General features: G+C 48.0%; 1 protein-coding gene and 1 pseudogene across 1 annotated transcript; one reads left to right on the forward strand and one right to left on the reverse strand.

Moving 5' to 3' along the window:
* Window position 1: 1 nt before the first annotated feature.
* AKAP14 (A-kinase anchoring protein 14) lies at window positions 2–17,240 on the reverse strand (the record flags this gene model as incomplete). The annotated part of the gene is given in 5 exon segments (XM_044234695.1): window positions 2–134; window positions 692–744; window positions 2,837–3,016; window positions 16,477–16,568; window positions 17,141–17,240. Coding segments are annotated over 5 exon segments (558 nt in total), but the record flags the coding sequence as incomplete, so codon positions are not given.
* Window positions 11,393–11,472, forward strand: LOC122897717 (annotated as a pseudogene).
* Window positions 17,241–25,382: the final 8,142 nt, after the last annotated feature.

Below are 25,382 nucleotides of genomic sequence, written 5' to 3' on the forward strand. Positions count from 1 at the left end.
ATTAGAAGTCTAATCCTAAAACATTCTGTAAGAAGTAGACACAATTGAATTAGAAGGGAATTGACTCCATTAAAATATTTTTGGCCTCAATAATGTCCCTCAGCCATTTTTCTCGAAAGCGAGTCATTCCTGGTCTGCAGAGGAAGGAAAACAAACATACCAAAACTTTTTAACATAAAACATTGAGCCAGGGATTCCCTGTTTATTCTATTACTTTCCTAGTGAGCAAGAAGTCTTTTGGGGTGGGGAGCAAAGGTTGTCTCTATTCCGTAGGCCCAATCAGTAAAAGGATTAGTGCATTTCTATGTAAACATTCTTTAAAAGAGCTATTGTACAAATCAAAGATTATATAGGACTTAATTCCCTGTAACTGAATTTCCCATAGAAACAATAGACATGATCCACTTTGCCCCCACCCTCCTTTAGTGGTTAATCATCAAGTTTCTAATGACTGAAAAATGAGACATTAAAAAAAATTTTCAAGAACAATGGCAGAACCCCTTGAGCTCCTGATGGGACGGGTGGGCCAAAGAAGAAAAGTGACCACCCTTTAAAAAATAAGTCTCCCCGGGGCACCTGGCTGGCTCAGTCAGTAGAGCATGCGACTCTTGATCTTGGGGCCATGAGTTCTAGCCCCACGTTGGGAGTAGAGAGTACCAAAAGGAAAAAAAAGTCTCCAAATGTTTATTACCTGTGAATTAACGAAAGGCCCTCAAAGATATAAGAGATCTCAATGGGCATATCCTAAGAGAGAAAAGGATAACCGTTAGCCTATACCAGTCATACCAACTCATAATTCCTTCTGTACCTACACTCGTGCTTACATATACTCTCAAGTTGCTAGAATTCATCCTCCTTACTGGGATGTCTGTAGGTGGTAGTTCTTTGTCACTTCAAATCTCTGTTCCCCAAAAGATCCTTTTGGCAACAAATACCTGAAGGATCACTGCAGAATTGGAAACAAGTCAGGAAAGGCTTGTGCTCCTCGCAAATACTCATTTACCCCCTCGATATGTTCCACTCTGCTCAGTTGACAGTATTTCCCTCTCGGGAGTAGCATAAGAATGAAATAAATACAGATCAGCAAGGTTTGAAAACATTTTTAGAGCAGCAGTGGAGGTTATAATACCGTCTCTGTGGGCCCCTCCCATACTCCCTTCCAAAAATCTACTTGGAATTTCAAGCCAGAGCCCTTCTCCTAGGCCCTGAGTATACAGGCTCTGGTCACGGTCTTGCTTTCCTCCAGCAGCCTTACTTCCCGGTCTCCAACCTTGCCAGGGAGCAAGACAGCTGATGGCAGGATAGGTGACCAGGAGTGGCGAGAGCTCATGGAGGCAGACAGAGCCCCAGATAACTTCTGTGAAAGGATGGACGGCAAGGCGGGGAGTAACGTCTTCACGTCGGCTGTATTCCAGGCATCATGCTTGGAAGCAGACCCGCTTCTCTGCTGACCCTAACCCTGGATTCGTGGATGTTCTTTGGACTCCTTTCACACCAGCTATCAGCCTGTCTCATATTCATGGTCTCCCTGGCAGCTACACGCAGTCATTCCTTCAAGTATTCGAGTGCCTGTTACTTGCCAGGCCTTGTTTTACAGCAAAGCGAAAAACAAAAACTCATGCCTTTGCAGAGCTTACGTTCTAGTAGGTGGAACAGACAATCACGTAGACCATCAGAAGGTCAGAAAGTGTTAGGGAGAAAAAGTGAAAGCATGGAGGAAGGGATAGAAAGTGTGACGTAGGACGGAAGAGCGTCCCTAGGGAAGAAGGTCAGCAGAAACAGCAGGTGCAGAGGACCTGAGGTGGGTCTCTATCTGGGTTATTAAAGAGCCGTGAGATCACAGCAGCTGGAGGGGAGGGAGGGAGGGAGGGAGAAAAGGGAGGAGCAATAACAAGGGACCAGGCCTAGCAAGGCCCAGTAGAGGCCCTCATTGCTCAGTGTACTCCGGGCCGCACCACCACTAGGGAGCTTCTTAGCAATGCAGAGTTTCGGGCCCCACCCCACATCTGCCGAGTCAGAATCTTCCTTTCAACAACATCAGCTTACGTGCATGCACTTCGGAGTTGGAGAAACACATGGGAACATTTTAAACAAAGGAGTGACATAATTTCATTTTATCAGGCTCACTCTGGCAGGCGTTTGCTGTTTTGGAAAGCTACACGACGAGGGCGAGGGAGGAAGCAGGGAGACCAGTTAGGAGGCCATTGGAACAGTCTTGGTAAGAAATGATGGTGTCTCGTACCAAGGTGGTAGAAGTGGAGTGGTAAGAAGTTGCTGGATTCAGGACCTATTTTTGAAGATAGGGCCAACTGGATTTCCTAATGTGTTGGATATGAGGGACAGGAGTCAGGGATGATGCCAAAGATTTGGGCCACAGATGGAAATGAGAGGTCTGCAGGCAGATCAGGTTGGGAAGGGTAAATTGGAAGTTCAGTTTAAGTGAGATGTTTATTAAACATCCGAGCAGCAGAGGTCTGGGCTGGAGGTCAGATGTGGGAAGCATAAGCTAGAGGTGGCATTTAAAGCCAGGAGGCAGTAAGACCACCAAGGAGAGGAGTATGGAGGACAGGTTCAAGACCAGTAGAGACTGAGAAGGAATGGGCAGTGAGGCAGAAGAAAAACCCAAATAGTGTGTGGTTCTAGCAGCCAAATGGAACATTTCATGAAGCTAGGAGTGAGCAGCTCTGGCGAGTGCTGTAGATTGGCCAACCAAGATGAGGACAGAAATAGGACTTGAGTTTTACAAAGAAGGGGTCATCGATGACCTTGACAAGCGACGTCTCCATTTTCATTGAGGTCTCATCTAAGTGAAAGGGGGAGAAAAGGAAGAGCTTACTGGAGGTTTGTTTTTGGTGATCTTGATGGTGAAGAAGGCAGAGGCAGTGACTGGCGGCATGGGTCTCTTGGCGGTTGGGATGCTCCAGCGTACACAGTAGATGTAGTGGTAGCTGTGAATCCGGTCTTCCCGCTCTATAAACTGTGTGTAGTGCACCCAGCGGTCCTGATACTCCCACGTCTGTTTCATATAAGAGAAAGAGCCCATGGAGAAAAGCAAACTTCCCATTCGAGTCCTCTAGGTAAAGGCAACACACAACAGGAGGGGTTACAGCCTGGCTTCGGGCATCCATTTCTACCCTTTCGGATTGGGATTCAAACTAGAGTCAACTCCCAATTATCTCCACAAGTGGAGGAGAGCAAAGGCGGAGCCCGCATGAGTGACGAATGCAACATCCCTGGAGATCGGGCTTTGGAACACAGAGGCCATGCTCAGATGCGTAGGGGCGCACGCACGCCCCACGCACGCCCCACGCACGCCACACACACGTGCACATGCGACCTCCCTCTGGGCCCTTAACTCGGGAGACAAGCGTGGCTAACTGGAGAGTAATGAGAATGTGATCGGAACCTGTGTTCTGCTCACTCCTCGGGAGCCCTAAAGGTGTGACTGGAAAGTAATGGGGCCGATTTCACAAGCTGTTTCTGAAAATCCAACTCACTTCAGTGCAGCCGTCGGTGGTACACAAAGTAAGTTTAGGAAAGGAATGAGGCAGGCGCTAAGATCCTCCGGACCCCTCGGATCCCTATTTGACCCCCTTGGAGAAGTTTTTCTTTCAAAAGCACAAATCTCACTAGCGCTTAGGGCCTGGAGAAGTCACAGTACCGCTCCAGCACCCTGAGTGCAATTCAACTGAAGCCCCTTGGGTTGGGGGCACAGGAAGCTTCCACAGAAAAACAAAAAACCCTGAATTGAGTTGAAGGGCCACAGAAGGAAGGAAGTAGGATGGTCTAACAGTTTCAGTGATGCGCGGAGGGCCAGTCAGAGGGAGATGGCTAAAAGATTTCAGGCCCTCTAAAAAAAAAAATAGGTTGGCGTTCTCCCTCAGTTTACTTTCTTTCAAACTTAAGTTGATTGTTTCAGTCACCCAGACAGGAGCCCCAGACTCTAGATTCCTGGAGATCAGGATCGTATTTTACACAGATTGTCATGCCTGTTAGTGAAGGAGCTCGCTAGTTAACCCTTTGCGACCCACTGGAGCATGCCTTTCTTTCCAAACTTCCTATGTGAATATATTTCTTCAGCCCTAATGTTTAATCTGTTACACCATCAAAGACCTTGTACCATCGGAAAGGTCCCCGTTTTTATCACTGTTCAGGCAGCTGATTCTCACGTAACTCCAGTGAGTGTGTGTTAATCTTGTATTTTGTCATTTTTACATAACATTGCTTCATATACTCGCTTCCAGGAAACAATTTCTCATTGTGCTCCTCTCCCATGGATGGCTTAGCCAATTACATATTATTGGACACTCAAAATCAACAGGCACCTGGAAGTACATGCCCAAAACTCTTATCAATGGTAAGTGACTCTCAAGGGAGTAGAACTGGGTATTGTGGGGGTCAAAGGGGAGCTTTCATTTTCTACCTTGTGTCCTTTTGCTCACTGGGAAATTTTTGTTGTTTTTTTTTTATAATGTCTTATTTTATTATAAAAATTATTTTAACTTGGTGGTAGGCATTGGGGATTTTCCAACTTTTCTCATATAAAGAACTTATTTGTATATTCCTGTTGCCAGATTGTGTTCCTTGAGAGAATAAACTAATTGTGCCCATTGGCAATACGTAATTGTACCTATTCCCTCCCCAAAACACACGAGCCTTTGGACACCAGCTTTCATCATTCTTATTCACATCGTAATACCTCAGAATCTTGTGAATTTGCATTTTTCACTGATAGTAAAACTCTGCATTATTTTTGTCATCAGAAACTTTTCAGGGGCACCTGGGTGGCTCAGTAAGTTAAGTGTCTGCCTTCAGCTCCGGTCATGATTCCAGGGTCCCAGGATAGAGCCCTGAGTCCCACATCGGGCTCCCTGCTCAGTGGGGAGTCTGCTTCTCCCTCTGCCTCTCCCCCCACTCATGCTCGCTCACTTTCTTACACACTCAAATAAATAAAATCTTTGAAGAAAAAAAGAGAACTTTTCCTACTTTGAAGAAAAAAAGAAAGAACTTTCCTACTATGGTGGCCAAAGTATATCAGACCTGTGATCAAAACTTTATTTTGCTGCTTGATCAGAAAGACTTGGGACCAGGGCGCCTAGGTGGCTCCGTTGATTAAGGGTCTGACTGAGTTTTGGCTCAGGCCATGATCCCTAGGGTTATGGGATCAAGCCCCATCATGGGCTCCATGCTCAGGGCAGAGTCTGCTTGAGATTCTCTACCTCTCCCTTTCCTCCTGCCCCTCCCCTCGCTCGTGCACACTTTCTCTTTCTGAAATAAATAAAGAAATACAGTCTTTAAGACTTTGGACAAATTGTCCAACCTCTCTGAACCTCAGGGTTTCTAATTTGTAAAATGGGTACACTGATGTACCTACACGCAGGTCCGTTGTGGGGATTAGATGAGATCATGCATATGAAGTACTTAGTACTCGACACACAGTGATGCTCAGGAAATGGTAACTACACATTTGCCATCCCCTGGTGTACGGTGAATTCTGGGAAATCTGCAATAAGCTTGAGAAAGCTCTCCATCAGCAATGTCTAACCCCCGGAGGACAGACTTCCCTTCCAGGGCTCGCTGCATTAGCAGGTCTGGGAACAAGGGGATTTTCTGTCAGTAGCTTTATAGAGCTTTTAACTTTCCAGGTAACTTTCTACTTTCTAATCATCTTATCCTCATAATGGTCCTACACAGTAGGTAAGCTCTTCATCTGTGAACAAATAATGGTATGGAAAGAACAAATCTGTTCATGTATTCAGCACATATTTTAGAGCATCTCTGTGTATGTGACCTTTTTAGGAGCTGGGGACAGAGAATTGGATAAAAGCTTCTGCCCTTATGGTCTATATAATCCGCAGGTGGAAGAAAGGCAAAGGGTAAGTAAGTAAAATCTAGTATCTTAGGTAGAGCTGAATGCTAAAGGGAAAAGTAAATCAGGGCAGAACGGGTTGCACTTTTAGATGAGGTGACCAGGAAAGGCTTCAGTGAGCAGGTGGAATCTTTTTTCAGTTGAGCTATAGTTGACATACAGTGTTCTGTTAGTTTCAGGTGTACAGCATAGTGATTCAATATTGATGTACGTTATGAAATGATCACGTTAGGTCTGTCACCATACAAAATTATGACACTATAATGACTACTTTCTCTGTTGTGCTTTTCATCCCCATGGTTATTTTTTTTAAGATTTTATTTATTTATTTGACAGAGAGAAATCACAAGTAGACGGAGAGGCAGGCAGAGAGAGAGAGAGGGAAGCAGGCTCCCTGCTGAGCAGAGAGCCCGACGCGGGGCTCGATCCCAGGACCCTGAGATCATGACCCGAGCCGAAGGCAGCGGCTTAACCCACTGAGCCACCCAGGCGCCCCCATGATTATTTTTTTAAGGATTCTATTTATGTATTTGATGGAGAGAGAGAGAGCACAAGTAGGGGAACAACAGGGATAGGGAGACAGAGAAGCAGGCTCCTTGCCGAGCAGGGAGCCCGACGCGGGGCTCCATCCCAGGACCCTGGGATCATGACCCGAGCCAAAGGCAGACACTTAACCAACTGAGCTACCCAGGTGCCCCATCGCCATGACTATTTTATTTTATTTTTATTTTATTTATTTTTAAAGATTTGAAGTAATCTCTGTGCCCAGTGTGGGCCTTGAACTCGCAACCCCGAGATCAGGAGTCACATTGCTCCACCAACTGAGCCAAGAGCACCCTGTGACTAGTTCATTTTATAACTGGAACCTCGTACTTCTTAATCCCCTTCACTTGTTCCACCCAAATCATACCCCTCTCTCCTCTCTGGTAACACCAATTTTTTCTCTATATTTGAGTCTGTTTCTGTTTCATTTTGGTGGTTCATTTGTTTGGTTTTTTAGATTCCACTTGTAAGTGAAATCATATATTATTTGTCTTTCTTTAACTTACTTTTTAGTATAATACCCTCTAGGTCCATCCATGGGCAAGGCTTCATTCTTTTTCGTGGCTGAATACTATTCTATTTTATATATATCACATCTTTGTTATCCATTCATCTGCTGATGGACACTCAAGTTGCTTCCACATCTTGACGTAGAGCAAATAATGCTGCAATGAACATGGAGTGCATATATCTTTTCGAGTTCGTGTTTTTGTTTTTGGAAAAATACACAGTAGTGGAATTGCAGGATCATATAATATTTCTATAAAATTTTCTGAGGAACCTCCATATTGTTTTCTTTTTTTGTTGTTTGTTTTCTTTTTTTTTAAAGATTTTATTTATTTATTTGACAGACAGAGATCACAAGTAGGCAGAGAAGCAGGCAGAGGGAGAGGAGGAAGCAGGTTCCCTGCTGAGCAGAGAGCCCGATGCAGGGCTCGATCCCAGGACTCTGGGATCATGACCTGAGCTGAAGGCAGCGGCTTTAACCCACTGAACCACCCAGGCACCCCTCCATATTGTTTTCTATCAGGCTGCACAAATTTACATTCCCACCAACAGTGCACGAGGCTTCCCTTTTCTCCATGTCCTCACCAACACTTGTGATTTCTTATCTTTTTGATAATAGCCATTCTGACTGGTGTGAGGTGATGTTGTGCTTGTGATTTGCATTTCCCTGATAATAAATGAAGTTGAGGATCTTTTCATGTGTTTCTTGTCCATCTGTATGTCTTCAGAAAGAGTTTCTATTCAGACCATCTGCCCATTTTTTAAATGGATTTTTTTTTCTTTTTTGGTGTTGCGTTGTAGAGTTCTTTATTTTGGATATTAACCCTTTATCAAACATATCATTTGTAAAATATATTCTCACATTTAGTAGGTTGCCTTTTCTTTTATTGGTGGTTTCCTTTGCTCTGCAAAGGTTTTTTTGTTTGTTTGACGTAGTTGCAGTTGTTTATTTTTGTTTTTGTTTTCCTTGCCCGAGGAGACACACGGAGGAACATATTGCTAAGGCTGATTTCCAAGTGTTACTTCCTATGCTTTCTTTAGGATTTTTATGGTTTCAGGGCTTACATTTAGGTCTTTAATCTATTTTGAGCTTATTTTTATATATGGTTTTAGAAAATGGTCTGGTTTTTGTTTTGTTTAGATTTTATTTGAGAGAGCGAGCATATGAGCAGGGGGAGGGGCAGCGGGAGAGAATCTCAAGCAGACTGTGCTTCAAGTGCGGAGCCTGACTTAGGGCTCGATCTCACAAGATGATCTCCTGAGATGATGACCTGAGCTGAAACCAAGAGTCGGGCATGCAACTGACTGAGCCACCCAGGCACCCCTCCATTTTCTTTTCTTTCTTTCTTTCTTTTTTTTTTTTTTTTGCATGTAGGTGTCCATTTTTATTAACACCTTTTATTGAAGAGACTGTCTTTTCCCTGTTGTATACTCTTGCTTCCTTTGGCATAGATTAATTGACCATATAAGTGTGGGTTTATTTCTGGACTCTGTTTTGTTCTTTTGATGCATGGGTCTGGTTTTGTGCCAGTATCATACTGTTGATTACGATAGCTTTGTAGTATAGTTTGAAATCCAGGAGCATATTACTTCCTGCTTTGCTCTTCTTTCTTGAGATTGCATTGATTGGGGGCACCTGCATGGCTCAGTCGTTAAGGATCTGCCTTCTGCTCAGGACATGATCCCAGGGTTTTGGGATCGAGCCCCACATCAGGCTTCCTGCTGAGCAGGAAGCCTCCTTCTCCCTCTCCCACTCCCCCTGCTAGTTCCCTCTCTTGCTGTCTCTCTCTCTGTCAAATAAATAAATAAAATCTTAAAAAAAAAGATTTTATTCATTTATTTGACAGAGAGAGATCACAAGTAGGCAGAGAGACAGACAGAGAGAGAGAGGAGGAAGCAGGCTCCCTGCTGAGCAGAGAGCCCGATGCGGGACTCGATCCCAGGACCCTGAGATCATGACCTGAGCCGAAGGCAGCGGCTTAACCCACTGAGCCACCCAGGTGCCCTAAAATCTTTTTTTTTTTAAAAAGATTGCTTTGATTAATCAGGGTCTTACGTTGTTCCATGTAGATTTTAGGATTATTTGTTCTAAAATGAAAAAAATGCCAGTGGTATTTTTATTGGGATGGCATTGAATTCTGCAGATTGCTTTGGGTAGTACAGGCATTTTAATAACACTAATTCTTGGGGCGCCTGGGTGGCTCAGTGGGTTGAGCCTCTGCCTTCGGCTCAGGTCATGATCCCAGAGTCCTGGGATCGAGTCCTGCATCGGGCTCTCGGCTCAGCGGGGAGCCTGCTTCCTCCTCTCTCTCTGCCTGCCTCTCTGCCTACTTGGGATCTCTCTCTCTGTCCAATAAATAAATTTAAAAAATAATAATACTAATTCTTCCATTCCATGAGCATTTATTTGTCATCTTCAATTTCTGTCATCACTGTCCTACAGTTTTCAGAATACACATCTTTCAACTCCTTGGTTAAATTTATTCCTAGGTATTTTATTCTTTTTGATGCAATTGTGTAGGGGATTGTTTTCTCAGTGGCTCTTTCTGATAATTATTAGCATATAGAAATGCAACAACAGGTTTCCGCATGTTAATTTTATATCCTGCAACTTCACTGAATTCATTTCTTCTTTTTTTTAAAAGATTTTATGTATTTATTTGACAGAGAGAAATCACAAGTAGATGGAGAGGCAGGCAGAGAGAGAGAGGGAAGCAGGCTCCCTGCTGAGCAGAGAGCCCGACGCGGGACTTGATCCCAGGACCCTGAGATCATGACCCGAGCCGAAGGCAGCGGCTTAACCCACTGAGCCACCCAGGCGCCCCCACTGAATTCATTTCTTATAGATTTTGTTTTTGTTTGACAGAGAGAGACCCAGCGAGAGAGGGAACACAAGCTAGGGGAGTGGGAGAGGGAGAAGCAGGCTTCCTGCTGAGCAAGGAGCCCGATGCAGGACTCGATCCCAGGACCCTAAAATCATGACCTGAGCCAAAGGCAGGCGCTTAATGACTGAGCCACCCAGGCACCCCTCGAATTCATTTATTAGTTCTAATACTATTTTGGTTGAGTCTTTAGGGTTTTCTATATATAGTAGTATCATGATGTCTGCAAACAGTGGTAGTTTTGCTTCTTCTTTATCAATTTGGATGCCTTTTATCTCCTTTTCTTGTTTCATTGCTACAGCTAGGTGCTGCACTATATGTTGAATAAAAGGGTCAAGAGTGGGCATTCTAGTCTTATTCCTGATCTCAGAGGGAATGCTTTCAGCCTTTCACTTTTTAAAAAATTATTTATTTATTTGACAGAGATCAGCAGCAGGCAGAGAGAGAGGAGGAAGCAGGCTCCCCACTGAGCAGAGAGCCCAACATGGGGCTTGATCCCAGGACCCTGGGATCATGACTTGAGCCGAAGGCAGAGGCTTTAACCCACTGAGCCACCCAGGCGCCCCATCAACCTTTCACTCTTGAGCCCTGAATTTGTCATATCTCATGTTGAGGTATGTTTCCTCAGTGCCCACTTCATTGAGAGTTTTTTATCATATTTGGATGTTGAGTTGTGTCAGGTGCTTTCTCTGTATTTATTGAGATGATCATACAGTTTTTATCCTTTATTTTGTTAACATGGTATATCACATTGATTAATTTGTAAATATTAAATCATCCTTGCATCCCTGGAATAAATCCCACTTGATCTTGGTTTATATGATACTTTTAATGTATTGTTGAATTCAGTTTGTTAATATGTCATTGAGGATGTTTGCATCTATGTTCTCAGGAATATTGATCTGGAATTTTATTCTTGTCTGTCTGTCTGGTTTTGGTATCAGGGTAATGATGGTCTCATTGAGTGATTGGGAAGCAGCCTTTCCTCTTTAGTTTTTTAGAATAGTTGGAGAAGGATAAGTATCAGCTCCTTTTTAAATGTTTGGTGAGGGGCTCAGTTGGTTAAGCGTCTGCCTTTAGCTCAGGTCAGGGTCCCAGAGTTCTGGGATCGAGCCCTGCATCAGGCTCCTTGCTCACCAGAATGTCTGCTCCTGCCTCTCCCTCTGCCTCCCCCTTCATGCTCTCTCTCTCTCAAATAAATACATAAAATCTTTTAAAAAATGGATGTTTGGTGAAATTCACTTGTGAAGCCATCTGGTCCCAGACATCTTGTGTTTTTGAGTACTGATTTAATTTCATTATTAACATTTTGTTCAGATTTTCCATTTCTTCTTGATTCCGTCTTAGAAGATTGTTTCTAGGAATTTATCTATTTCTTCTAGGTTGTTTAATTTGTTTGCAACGAATAATTTCTCAGACTGGTCTAGTCTCTTATAATCATTTGTATTTCTGTGGTGTCAGTTATGATACCTTTCATTCCTGATTTTTTTTCATTTGAGTCCTCTCTCTTTTTTTCGTCATGAGTCTTGCTAAAGGTTTTCCAGTTTTATCTTTTCGAAGAACCAATTGTTAGTTTCATTGATCTTTTCTAATCGCTTCTCGGCCTTTTGGCTAAGATCAAGTGTAATATTTTAGGTTTCTATTTTATTTATCTTCTCTCTGATACTTATTATTTCCTTCCTTCTACTAATTTTGGGCCTTGTTCTTTTTCTACTTCTTTGGGTGCAAGATTAGATTAGAATGAGATTTGCAGATTTCTTCAGTTGGGCCCGTAGTGCTATAAACTTCCCGTAGCGTGAAGTCTGCTTAAGTTTCTTTCTCCTTCTCCCTCAGCCCCTTACCCCCTCAAACAAATAAAGTAAATCTTTTTTTAAGATTTTTATAGAGAACATGCCCAAGCGGGGGTATGGGCACAGGGGGAAGCAGACTCCCTGCTGAGCAGGGAGCCTGATGCAGGGCTCCATCCTGGGTCTCAGGGATCATGACCTGAGCAAAGGCAGACTGAGCCACCCAGGTGCCCCTAAATAAATAAATCTTTAAAAAAATTCCCTGTAAAACTTCTTTGGCTACATCACTTGGATTTTGTACTCTGTTGTTGCCATTTTCATTTGTCTCGAGGTATTTTTTTTTACTTCCTCTTTGACTTCTTGGTTCAGCTATTGATTGCTTAGTATCATTCTTAGCCTCCAGGTGTTTGTAGTTTGTAGTGTTTTTCCAGTTTTTTTCTGTAATTAGTTTCTACATTCATGCCATTGTGCTAAGAAAAGATGCTTGATATGATTTCAGTCTTCTTAAGTTTGAGACTTGTTTTCTGGCCTAACACAAGATCTGTCCTAAGAAATGTCCCATGTGTACCTGAAAAGAATGTATGTTCTGCTGGTTTGGGATGGAATGTTCTGGATATATGTTAAGTCCATCTGGTCTAATGTGTCATTCAAAGTCACTTTCCTTACTAATTTTCTGCCTGGATGATCTGTTGATATTAGTGGGGTGTTAAAGTCCCCTACCATTACTGAACTACTGTCAATTTCTCCCTTTATATTTGTCAATATTTTCTTTATATATTTAGGTGCTCCTGTGTAAAGACATTTACAAGTCTTATATCTTCTTGTTGGATTGACCCATTTATCATTATGTAATGTCCTTTGCCCCTGGTTACAGGTTTTGTTTTAAAGTCTATTTTGTCTGGTATAAGTGTGGCTATCCCTGTTTTCATTTTTTTTCTCCCATTTACTTGGAATATCTTTTCCCATCCCTTCACTTTTAGTCTGTATGTATCTCGAGGTCTGAACTGAGTCTCCTGTAGATAGCGTATAGGTGGGTTTTGTTTTTGTTTTTAAGATTTTGTTTATTTATTTCACAGGCAGACATCACAAGTAGGCAGAGAGGCAGGCAGAGAGAGAGAGGAAGCAGGCTCCCCGCTGAGCAGAGAGGCCGACGTGGGGCTCAATCCCAGGACCCTGGGATCACAACATGAGCTGAAGGCAGAGGCTTTAACCCACTGAGTCACCCAGGTGCCCCTGGGTTTTGTTTTTTTCAATCCGTTCAGTCACCCTGTGTTGTACAATTGGAGCATGTAGTCTCTTTGCATTTAAAGTAATCACTGCTGGGCATGTACTTCTGATTAATGTGTTCATTGTCTTCTGGTTGTTTTTGTAGTTCTTCCCTGTTCCTTTCTTCCTTTGTGACTTGGTGACTTTCTTTACTGTTATGTTTGGATTCTGTGTCTTTTGTGTGTCCATTCTAGATTTTGGGGATGTGGTTACCAGAAGGTTCACATATAACACACTGTATAGAGCCGTGCATTTCAAGTTGATGGTCACTTAATTTTGAACACATTCTAAAAGTGCTACGTTTTTACTCCCTTCCCATTTCATGTCGTTGACATCATATTTTACATCTTTTTATCTTGTGTACCCGTAAGTAATTATTGTAGCTATAATTGAGACACTACTTTTGTCTTTTAACCTTCACACTAGCTTTCTAAGGGATTGACCCACTACCTTTACTATATGTTTACTCTTACCAGTGGGATTTTTTCTTTTGTAATTGTCTTCTAATTGTAGCCTTTTCTACTTAAACAAGTCCCTTTAACATTTTTTGGAATGCTGGTGTAGTGGTGATGAACTCCTTTAACTTTTGTTTGAGAACTCATCTCTCCTTCAATTCTGATTGCTAACCTTGCTGGGTAGAGTATTCTTGGTTGTAGGTTTTCTTTCCAGTACTTCGAATGTATTGCACTACTCCCTTTGGGCCTGCGAACTCTGCAGAAAAATCAGCTGATGGCCTTATGAGGGTTCTTGGATACAGAACTATTTGTATTCTCTTGCTGCTTTTAAGATTCTTTATCTTTAATTTTTGCCATTTTAATTATTATGTGTCTTGGTGTGGACCTCCTTGGTTTCCTCTTATTTGGGGCTCTCTGGGCTCGCTGGACCTAGATGTCTGTTTCTTTCTCCATGTTAGGGAAGTTTTCAGCTATTGCGTTTTTAGAAATGTTTTCTGCCCCTTTCTCTCTCTCTTTCCAGGACCCCGATAATGCAGATATTCGTATGCTTGGTGTTGTTCCAGTGGCACTTTATCCTACTCCCATTTTTTAAGAATTCCATCTTCTTGGGCACCTGGGTGGCCCAGTCAGTTAAGTGTCCAACTCTTGTCCAACTCAGGTCATGATCTTGGGGTCGTAAGATCAAGCCCTGTGTTGGGCTCCGCATCAGGTGAGGAACCTGCTTGGGATTCTCCCTCCCTCTCCCTCTGCCCCAGCCCCATTTGAGCTTTCTCTGCCTCTCAAAAAATAAAAGTAAAAATATTATCTATCTCTTTGTTAAAGTTCTCACCAAGTTCATCCATCTCCCAACTCTTGTACTCTTGTGTGAGCATCTTTATGACCATTCCTTTGAACTCTTTATCAGGTAAATTGCTTATCAACATTTTTAGCCTTTTTCTGTGATTTTGTCTTATTCTTGTTCCTCTGTCTCCTCATTTTGTCTGACTTTCTGTGTTTGTTTCTATGTATTAGGTACATCAGCTCTGACTCCTGGTCTTGAAAGTAGCAGCCTTGTGTAGAAGGTGTTCTGTGGGGCCCAGTAGTACCATCAGTCCTCATCACCAGAACCAGGCACTCCAGGGGTGTCCCACGTGTGGGCTACAGCTCACTGCACTGTCCTGTTTTGACTCCGCTATGATTGCTGTGGGGGTGCTGGTGAGCAGGGCTGGCCCTTGGCCCTGCTGGCTGCAGTGCCTGCTGGTGGCTATTGTGGGCATGCTGGTAGGTAGGGATGTACCCCTCCACCCCACCTGGGGCATAAGTTGCTTTGGAGGGACACTGGTCTTGGCCAAGGCTGCCCACCAGCTGTGGCAAGGTGGTAATGACTTTGGGGAGATGCTGGTCCCAGGTGAGGCTGCCTGCCTGTTGTGGCGGGCCAGGAGCTGCTTCAGAGGGGCACCTGCCAAGGTGGGGTCAGGAGCACTAGCAAGGTAGGTGGAGAAATGTCAGAACTGGTACCCACCAGCACTTTCATTCCCAGAGGACGTTCCTACAGACCCCTGCCCCTTTGGCATACAACCCTAAAATGACCTGATAAATCCCCTTCGCAAATAGTCCAGGCACCTTTCAAACCACTGCCTCTGTGCTTCGTCTCCGAGAAATGGTAGCGTGTGGGCCCTTTAAGAGCCAAGTCCTGGTTTCCCATAATACTCTGGTCAAGCAGCCCCCCTGATTTTCAGAGTCCCTGGGATGAAGGCCTGCTGATTCTCAAGGCCAGGTGTTAGGGGTCTCATCTTCCCGGTGCAGTCTCCAGGGGGTGGGTGGTACCAGAGGTGGGGCATGGACCTCCTCGGGGAGGGCCTGCCTGCCTGTGATAGCCCCACCATGTGTGGGTTGCTGTGCAGGGCTTTAGCTCCTGACTTTGTCTCTGTCCCTGCTACTATTCTTAACATGGCTTTTTCTTCATATCCTTAGCTGTGGAAGAGCTCTTCTAGTCTTCAGGCCACTCTCAGAGTGAGTGAACAGGCGGCATCTTAACAAAGATCTCAAGAGAGGTAAGGTATGAAACATGAGAACAGATCCCAAGGGAGAGGGTTCCAGGCAGGGAGCACTGACAGTGCAAAGGCCCTGAGGTGGGAGCAGGCCTGGCAGTTGAACAGGAAGGAGACAGGTGTGACTGCAGTTAGAAAGGTGAAAAGGGAGAAGGTAGCAGGCGATGACTCTGGGCGCTAGGTTGGGAGGGAAGAGGGGACTCGGATCACTTCAAGTTCCATAGGCCATTGTCAGGACTGACTTTTGCCTTTACTCAGAGTAATGGGTGGCATTGTTGGGGGAAATTCTTCTGCTTGTTCTGTGTCCTATTCCAGCCTGACTCACAAACCCTGGCTGCAGTAGGAAGAGGCTTTCGCCCGACTCCAAAGGGGGATGTTCTCCAAAGCAAGAAGGTCCGAGAGTAAGTAGTACTTTGCGCCGTGCACCTCGCTTCCACCTCACTGGGCCTTCCTCGGGCCTAGGGAACTGCCCTCAGGGTTGTAGGCCGTGATGGGCTGGCCGGAGAAGCAGAGACAGCAGGAAGCTTCTCGAGGGCTGAGGAGTTTGCCTCCACCTGTTCCGGCTCAGCTGTCTTCTGAGGAAATACAGCGGGTGAGTAGGGACTGAGGCAATACAGCGAGTAGGGATTTCAGGTCATGGTTGAACCCACCCCGCCAGGTATGCAGGGCAACCTGGGTAAGCCGCTCCAAGATAAGCCACACAAATGGGTCAGAGCCAGGCAGAGGCAGAAAAGAGACGGGAATTCACAGACATGCACATCACGGTGTGCAGGCATGAGGTTCCAGAACCAACTCAGAAAGATCCATTGGCATCCCCTCCGTTAATACGAGATCTCTGAAGTTAGTGACGGGAGAATTCCTGGTTTGAAAGCCAGCATGGGAAAATGGCTTAGCCGGGCCTCTCGGATTTGCCGAGGGAGACGTAAGGTTAGGAAGATACAAACAAGGAAAGACGACTGAGCCTCTCACCGTTGAGCCATACCATTTTGATCTTGGAACCCAGATGGGGGACAGTTGTTTACTTTTTAGTCACCTTTGGAATCATCTAGGGTTTCTGGGTCTGAAACTTTTCATCAGATGCTCCTTTTCATTGTTCCTCGCCCTTGTATACCCACCCGGAGCGGCCCGCTAACTTACCAGGACGAACTCCTCGATCTGTTGGCGTCCCCTTTCTGCTGTGAATTCACCGTGTGTGATCCATTTGATGCTTTTGGTGGGCTTTTCAGCTTCTGCAAGAAAAGGAGGTGAGAATTGTCAGTTGCCTGGTGGCGTGGCATTGTTTTTTATTTTTTTTTAAGGATTTTATTTATTTATTTGACAGAGATCACAAGTAGACAGAGAGGCAGGCAGAGAGAGAGAGAGGGAAGCAGGCTCCCTGCTGAGCAGAGAGCCCGATGCGGGACTCGATCTCAGGACTCTGAGATCATGACCTGAGCCGAAGGCAGCGGCTTAACCCACTGAGCCACCCAGGCGCCCTGGTGTGGCATTGTTTAACGGGACCATCCTTCAGGCCTCCAAGCAGGATGACTACCTTCCACGGTCTTTTTTTTTTTTCTTAATTTAAATGTGGGGTTTCCTTTTTTAAATGTCAGGTTTTTTTCATTTGTTTTTAATGATGCTACCAGTTTATTTGACAGAGACACAGTGAGAGAGGGAACACAAGCCGGGGGGAGTTGGAGAGGGAGAAGCAGGCTTCCTGTTGAGCAGGGAGCCCGATGCGGGGCTCGATCTCAGGATCCTGGGATCATGACCTGAGCCAAAGGCAGACGTTTAACCGACTGAGCCACCCAGGTGCCCCTACCTTCCAAACTCTGAACAGCAGCACGGATGGCACTCTTCACTATCTCTAGAGCTAGTTCATTCACATCGACGTTGTCCTCTTCTTTGTCTGTCTCCTGGCTTGTAGGACTTTGATCCACATCCATCTTCTGGATATTGAAATTTTTGGTCCCATCCATTGTCTTTCCCCTGGAAAAAGAAGCTCAAGAAGTTAGCCCTTGCGCATGTGTGCATGCATCTGCCTACAGCACTTGTCTAAGTTCAGACCACCGCTTGAAGGATAAGATGTAGGAAATGGTTGTTGCCTCTAGGGGGCAACAAAAGCTTAAGGGTGGGGATGGGAGTGAGGCCTTACGGTTTATCCTTTGTGCCTAGCTTCAGAGATCTGTTTTTCCTGAAAACCAAGGGTTTTCAGATTCTTAGAACCATGAACAGTTCAATCAAGGTGTAGTAGAATGAGTCCGAACTTCTTTGGAGTTCTAACAATACGGATTTCTAGCTGAGTCTTTAATAGAACCTCAGTCCCTGCTTAGGCAACTGAGAGCACATGCCCAGCCCCCTTTTTTTTTTCAAGATTTTATTTATTTTATTTGAGAAAGAGAGAACATGAGCAGGGGGAGGGGCAGAGGGACAGGGAGAGAGAAAGAGAAACAGACTCCCCACTGAGCACCGAACCCAACGCAGGGCTCGATCCCATGACCCTGAGATCACAACCTGAACCAAAACTGAGTCGGATACTTAACCCACTGAGCCACCCAGAGACCTGGAGCTATGTGCCCTGGGGCACCTGGATAGCTCAGTCAGTTAAACGTTGGACTCTTGATTTTGGCTCAGTTCATGAGCTCATGGTGGTGGGATCAAGCCCTGTGTCGGGCTCGGCGCTCAGTGCAGATTCTGCTTGAGATGCTGTCCTTCTCCCTCTGTCCCTCCCCCTGCTCGTGCTTGCTCTCTTTCTCAAATAAATAAATAAGTCTTTTTTTGTAAAGGATAATGTGAATTAAAATCATTAGAGGCAATACAGCATAGGATGGGGATGGGTTTTCAGTTTTTTTCTCTTGGATTTTCCAGGTGTACAAATTATATATCATCTGCCAGAAACTATCATTTTTTACCATCTCCTCTCCTGAGATAATATACTTCCATAAGTACTTGCTTTGGTGAACACTTCCAGAAAACTGTTCAGTTCCTCCTGACTTGCTTTGGTGAACACTTCCAGAAAACTGTTCAGTTCCTCCTGACTTCTGCTGTTCCGTCATAACGTGTGCTCCTGGTTTAGGGTGACAGATGTGTCACATCGGGAAACTCTTTGCTCCTATTCTGTTAAGAGGTTTATCATAAATGATCACTAAAATTTTCCAGATGTTTTTAACATCTACGGAGATGGTGAAACTTAATCGTTCTTCGGGCTGTGAACAAGGGTTCGTCACAGTGCTAAGACTCTGCCCCCTTTTCTGTCTTTTTTTTTTTTTAAAGATTTTACTTATTTATTTGACAGAGCGAGATCACAAGCAGGCAGAGAGGCAGGCAGAGAGAGAGAGAGAAGCAGGCTCCCTGCTGAGCAGAGAGCCCGATGTGGGCCTCGATCCCAGGACCCTGAGATCATGACCTGAGCCGAAGGCAGAGGCTTAACCCACTGAGCCACCCAGGCGCCCGCCCTTTTCTGTCTTTTTTCCATCCTTTCCTCTTGAGTCTTGGATTCTCTTTCTTTCCTGGCTACTACTTAAGTCTCTTCACTTTTGAGAAATCACTTCTTTCTAGCACAGCTATGCATCCCTGTGGCCAGTTGCATGAGGGGTGCAATCGCAAAGTGGGTGTCTCTCTCCAAAAGGAGCTTATTATTCTTCTGTAGTTACCGCTTCCAATTTTGGGGTGTTTAATGTGCCTTGTTTCATTTAACTCAGCCCTACTCCATGAAATCGTGCACTAGACACCTTCCATTTGCCTTTGCAGACCCACTCCTCCCGTGTCCCCTGCTCTCTGTCCTGGAGGGCTGACCTGGCTGGACTGCATCAGTGGGCTTCCCCCTTCCCTCTGGCTTCCAGGAGGTTCTGCACAATGCGGAGACCAGGCTGAGGGAGGAGAATGAGGGCAAGTGATGTGTTCCCTGGGGAGCAGTCCGCCTTCAGGGTCCCCTGTGGCTGGAGCGGATCCTGCTTGTCCCAGGGAGGGGGTCTCACTTCTCAGCCCCGTAAGGGCAGTTATGCTCTCCCCTCAGCCCTGTTCTAGAACAGCCCGACTGTTCTAGCCCCAGGGGAGCTGCACTTGCCCTTGTTGCCCTCCTGTCCGCCCATACCTTCGTAAACACTCCATTCGCTTAACCCTTCTCTACCTGCACTGCTCTTAGTGTGCCAGGTTTCCTGGTGGGACCCGGCGACACAGAGAGACTCTTGTCACCACATGAAAGGAGGAGGCCAGGCTCACGGCCAGACTGTCTGGCTCGGCGGCTGATGCACTCAACTACCCCACTCTCCCCGCTCCAGGACTCCAGAGTCCGAAGCCCTCCTGAAGTCCAGAATGTGCTCACTCGCTTTCTGTGAGCCTCTTCGAGGAGAGGCACCCTCTGCCCCCTTTCTCATTGTTGGTTCCAGGGTGGGCTGGGGGCTGTCCAGGGAAGCCCGGTTCTTGGGGCCCTCAGTCCAGGGATGGTCTGAACAGCCTTTCAAGCCTTGGGAAATGCTGACTCGTGTTCATTCGGGTCTTCATATTAGCATTTGTGGCTCGGTTTGCATGTGCCTCAGTTTCCTGTGGCTGCTCTCTGGGGGTGGACAAGGCCGCCTACTGGGGGAGGACGGAGTCTTCCCAGACTGCCCGTCCCAGACAGCGAGGAGAGCCTGACGGGTGGCCAGTGAGGGAGTCTGAAGGCCCTTGAGCCTAGGGAACTGGCTGTCCCCAGCCTAAGAACTGGGCCAATTAGGCCACAGCAATTTGCTATAAACTTTGTAGTTAAAGACAACAGTGGAGTTTTTTTTGGTAAACTGGTAAACTTAGGAGGCTTTGGTGAGTTAACCATACAGCAACTTGATCCTTTAAAGAATGGCGCACGTGGCGACCCGGTCACTCAGTGACTCGGGTTTCAGCAAACTGCTTCTCGATGAATTGAACAGAAGCCAAATATGTGACCTCCAAAACCAGGCAGAGGAGGTGGGGGGGTTCTCATCCATGGAAGAACCTCCTTAAGACCTTCCCTAGGGAGCCCTGTATTCCGGCAGGAGGGAGAAAGGGGAGCGGGGCTCACATCGCGCCCTTGCATGTCCAGGGTACAAATCCTTCGTAAGCGTCCCTCCGACTGACTTGTCCTCGTGCTTCGTCTCCCCTCCCTTCCTAAGGAGAGAGGCCAGATGGGCAGGAAAGGCCAGGTATGTGATGGAGCCCGGGGTCAGGTGACAGCTGCGGAGAACCAGTGTGAGGCCTCTCTGCAGCACCCCCCGCCCCCCACAATCCCCCCACCTCCGTACCTGAGTGAGCAGATCCTTGTTTGGAGCAGTTCCGGCCAGGTCAGCCCCAGACTCCCAGCCGCTCGGGCCCAGGCCTGCCAGACAGAATGTTTACATGTGCTCCCCGGGCAACACCCATTCCCACCAATGGGAGCCAAAGCCCTGAATGGCCACCCGTTTCTGCCAGTGAAGGCAGGGACAGTCCGTCCCAGCAGCCTTGTGACCTCTGCCCTGTGGCCCTCGCGGCCAGCTTCCTCCGGCGGGGGAGCTCGAAGGGCTTTTGCCAGAGGAGCAGGGGTGGCAGGCCCCACATGTGGTGGGGGTGATGGCGGTCTGTTCTCTGGGCCACTGTGTGCAGCGCCGTGTGTGTGTGTGTGTGTGTGTGTGTGTGTGTGGTCTCCGTTTCCTCCTGGCAGCCTGCTGGCCGCCAGTAGTGTTTGCATTACAGGGAAACACAGCGAGACACCCAGGGTGTCAGACCCAGGGCCGCTGGCCTCACTGACGGAACTTCTTACTTCTCGAGACCCACATTCCCAGGCTTGGACCTCCCTGTGTGCTTGATTGTTTTCAGGGGTGTCTTTTGTGAATCACGGATGAGCTTCCAACATAATGGTTACCAGCCTAGACCCGGGAACGGTTTACTGCACGTTTCATAGTTTCCTTGTCTGCAAAGTGGGAATCATAGTGCCTATGGAATAGGGGTTCGCAGGAGGACCGGATCCCGCGATTCCTGTCAAGACTGGGAACAGTGCCTGGTGCATCAGAAGCAGCCTTCACACCCATCAAATTGTTTTTCTAGTATTATCACTAAGAGCAGTAGTACTATAGAGTGTTCTTTTAAATGGTAAAATGAAAAGTTGTGGGCCCTGGGGCGCCTGGGTGGCTCAGTTGGTTAAGCGTCTGCCTTGGGCTTAGGTTATAGTCCTGGGACCCTGGGATCGAGCTCTGTGTCCTCGTCATCATCATCGTAGTTGTTGTCATTATCATCCTCAGGCTCCCTGCGCTCCCTCTCCCCCTCCCCTCCCTCTGCAGCTCCCCCTGCTTGTGCTGCCTGTGCGCGCTCTCTCTCTCTCTCTCTCTGTCAAATAAATAAAATCTTGAAAAAAAGTTGTTGGCCCTGTGTTAAGACCCAGTTTTATCTTACTAATTTTCTGTGAAATCCCTCCGTCTCACAAGCCCTGCTTTTGACCACCATGCTTTGTGTCCGGAGTGCTTGGCTTCTCACCCTGTGACAGTCTCCATCCCAGGGAAGAAAGGCGAGCGACTTGCTAAGTGTCCTCCTCACCCAGGACGAACGCTGAGCTGTGCCTGGGAGATGGTCCTGCACACAGAGCCTGCTAGTACGATGGCTCAGTGACATGGGGGCTGGGGTTGGAAGGGAGAATTGTGGGAGGGAATGGTACCTCCCTCCGGCCTCTGATCCCATACAAGGGGCTCACATCCCAGCTCTGCCACAGGCTGGCTTTGTGACTTTAGGTAGGTTGTGTCACGTCTCTGAGCGTGGGGATCTTACTTACAGTCCCTTCAGACCCCTGATAAGGTGAAACGAGGTGGTCCGTGGGGAGCCGTCAGAACAAGGAAAGACACCCGAAGTGTGCAATGAACACTAGTTCCCATGGTCAAGGTGGTGGAGACGAGCCACTACGGGCAGAATCAAAACGTAGAGGGGTCAGAAAGGGTCCACCGCTTCCACAAAGCAGGGCACACGTGCCTGAGACAGGAGGGACCGGTGTGTCTTGAGCTGTCGCTGTGCAGGCCCGGTGCCCAGGCGCCGAGCCAGGAAGAGGACTTGTGTGACACGCTCACTGGTGAGCACGCGGGCTCAGGCTCCAGAGCTGCCAGTACTCAGTGATGACGACCGGCCTCAGTGCTCCTCCCACACAGCCCATCAGACCAGCGGCTCCGAACCTTCTAGTGCCGCAGCAGGCCTGCCCTTCCAGACTCCCTGGGGGACAGTGGGGAAGTGGGAGCTGCTGGGCTCCGCATCAGCTGCATTCCAAAAGGGCCAAGCTCCAGCTTCCTTTGTGTCAGGCTTTGGTGGGCAGAGGCAGCAGGACCTTTCCCAAGAAGCTGTGGGGTTACTGGTGAGGGGTGAGGGGTGTGGGCCGAGGACCTGGCACTGGGATTCTTAATCGCCCAGAGGAGAAGGACGTGCAGGCAAGTGACAAGAAGCTCCTTGGAGGCAAGATGCGTTCATGGGGGAAGCTGGGCAAGAAGGTGCCTCTTTGAATGAGGAGCTTAAACTCTGTGGCCAGAACTTGACCTTCCCCTCCCACACCCCAGCCAAGCCTCTTCCCCAAGTGACAGATCCTGGCCCTGGGCCCTCTTGATGGAGCGGCCTCTGATGCCAGGCGGTGCTGAGGGCGGGTCCTTCTGCTTTTGCTCCCCCGGCCCAGCAGGTGAGTGTGGCCCCGGGATGGGGGCGGGGTGGGGGGGGAGAAGAGAGGAGCAGGTGGGACAGTGGAGGAGGAGCCCAGCCCAGCCCCTCGTTCCAGGGAGGAAGTAGATGCAGCGGGCCAGGAAGCCCCAAACCCAAGTCCCCACCTTGCTGCCCGCCCCCAGTGCACCATGAGCCTCTCCTCACGTAGGGCGTCCTGCCTCCTCGGAGCCCCCCGGGCCCTAGGCCCCCACTTGGACACCAGCTTGTAGTCCAGTGATGCCCCTCTGTTTGCCCGAGAAATGGGGAGCCTGGCCTGCTGCCACAGCGCGGCCTGGGCCCTTCAGATCATGCTGAGAGAGGCTCCCGGGCCAGAGGCGGGCCAGGCCGCCACTCCGCGTCCACATCCACATCCATGGAGACCAATGGGCAGAGCAGGAGGGACAGGCCGCACCGTGTGCATGCAGCCTTCCTGAGGCGGCCTCGCTGGCCATGCCGCCGAGGGGAGAGGGGAAGGCACCTCGCTCTGGGGGAGCCCACACCCTGGGCCTTGAATCGGACTCTTGCCCTCCATGTCCCTTCAGTCATTTTTACTCCCTCTCCCTCCCCTGCAGCCCACCTGGTCTATCTGCTCACCCTGCCCTCCTCCCTCCCTGGCAAGGCACTCAGTTCTCCTCCCCGGAGCCCGGGCTGAGCGCTGACCCTGTCTGGTCAGGTGAGGCAGAGCCCGCGCGGAGCTTTTAAGGCCCCGCGATGCACACGGGCGGCCGGCACTGTGGGCAAGTGAGGGTGCAGAAAGGACAAGGCCCCCAGCCTCCCTCCACGCACTTGGCCTGGTTGGGAAGCTAAGGAAAGCCCCCCGAAGAGAGAATGAGCAAGTCAAAGGTAGCAAGGCCTGTCGGGTTCGGGCAGGCTCTAAGCAAGCAGAGCTGTATGATGGCTCTCTAGGTCTGAGAGGCCACCAGGCTGTCCCAGGAAGGGGGCTGGAAGAGGCAGGAGCCTGGGGACTCTCCCAGGCTGAGGCCTGTCTTCTAGAAGTAAAAGCCCGGGACCCGGAGTCCAATGCTGGTCCGTCCCAGGTTGGTGGGTTCCTGAAAGTCATACTGTCCTGAAGTCCTCTCAGAATGTTCCAGCCATCCCTGAGCACACACATCTGCCACAGGGTGAGTGCCTCGTTGAACACTGTGTCACTCAGAACAAAAGCCCAGTGGCAGAGCTGTTCCTGGGCAGCTGGACTATTGCCAGTGCTGCCCTGATTCTCGTCCCCACTCATAAGCACTTCCAGGCCCCAGATGCAAACTCCAGGGTTGCCCAGGAGACCTGAGCCACCCCACCCCCAAGACGGGGCTCTTACAGGTAAGAGAGGAGAGGGGGGCTTCTGGGAGACGCCCTGTTTTCTGGCCTCCGGAAGCCAAGGGTATTAGGCCCAGAAGGAAAATTTTCTGTGGAATGAAACAGATATTCCCAGCCACGTGTAGGTGGCGCACAGGCTGCGGCCTGGGCAAGGGGTACCAAAGAAACCCTTAAATACACGGGAAAGATTTTTGTTTTCTTGGGGCTGTAATGCTCAGTGTTTCCGTTGTCTTTCCCTTTTCCTGTTGTCTTTGGGATTGTAGTTTTTTGGGATCACGATTGAAATTGCTTACTTGTTTGTAAGCTTTATTACCTGGCCCATAGGTAATAACTGGTTTCTTCACGGTTTCTGGACCTGAGGAAGATCTGTCAAGAAACAAGGCAGCAGAATCGGCATGAAATGTGTTCCAGTGGGATACCTGGGTGGCTTAGTCGGTTAAGCATCTGCCTTCGGCTCAGGTCCTGATCCCAAGCCCCGCATCGGGCTCCCTGCTAAGCAAGGAGTCTGCTTCTCCCTCTCCCCCTGCCCTGCTCAGGCTCTCTCTCTCTAATAAACAAAACTAAAAAAAGAAAGGAAGAGCACACGCTGAAAGTCCACATTGACATACCTAGGAAGAAGAAACTCTGTTTCATGAGTCTTGTGCCCACAAAAGTATAGTAATTTTTCTCAGGTCACGAAAGTTATCACAAAAGTTATCAGGGTGAGAGGAAATCTTGAAAAGCAAGTGACGCCCAGCTCTCAGCCCCTACTCCCTGTCTTCATCCAGAAGCTTCCTGCTGAGGTGGCCGGCTTCAATCCCGTCCACTCATCACCTTCCCATAGAAGGGGGCAGGTGGCAGCTGCCTGGAGGGGCAAGGGGGCACTCGGTTCTCACGGTGGCATTCGGCTAGATTGTGCTCTCTGCTCTCAGGGAAAACACCTTCAGAGCAATCGGTGTCCGTTGTCTTGGATCACAGTGCTCTGGGGATACCTTCATTGTGATCATTCATCCCAGGAGGGAACCCCGGACCTCCGCACTTGGTCATGCGCTGGGCCTGAGGGTGCCCCGACATCCCTCTGGGAACCGAGGAGTGGACTGGACGGCTCTTCAGGGGGTGCT

The sequence above is a fragment of the Neovison vison genome, chromosome X, assembly GCF_020171115.1.
Source record: "Neovison vison isolate M4711 chromosome X, ASM_NN_V1, whole genome shotgun sequence".
Lineage (NCBI taxonomy): Eukaryota > Metazoa > Chordata > Mammalia > Carnivora > Mustelidae > Neogale > Neogale vison.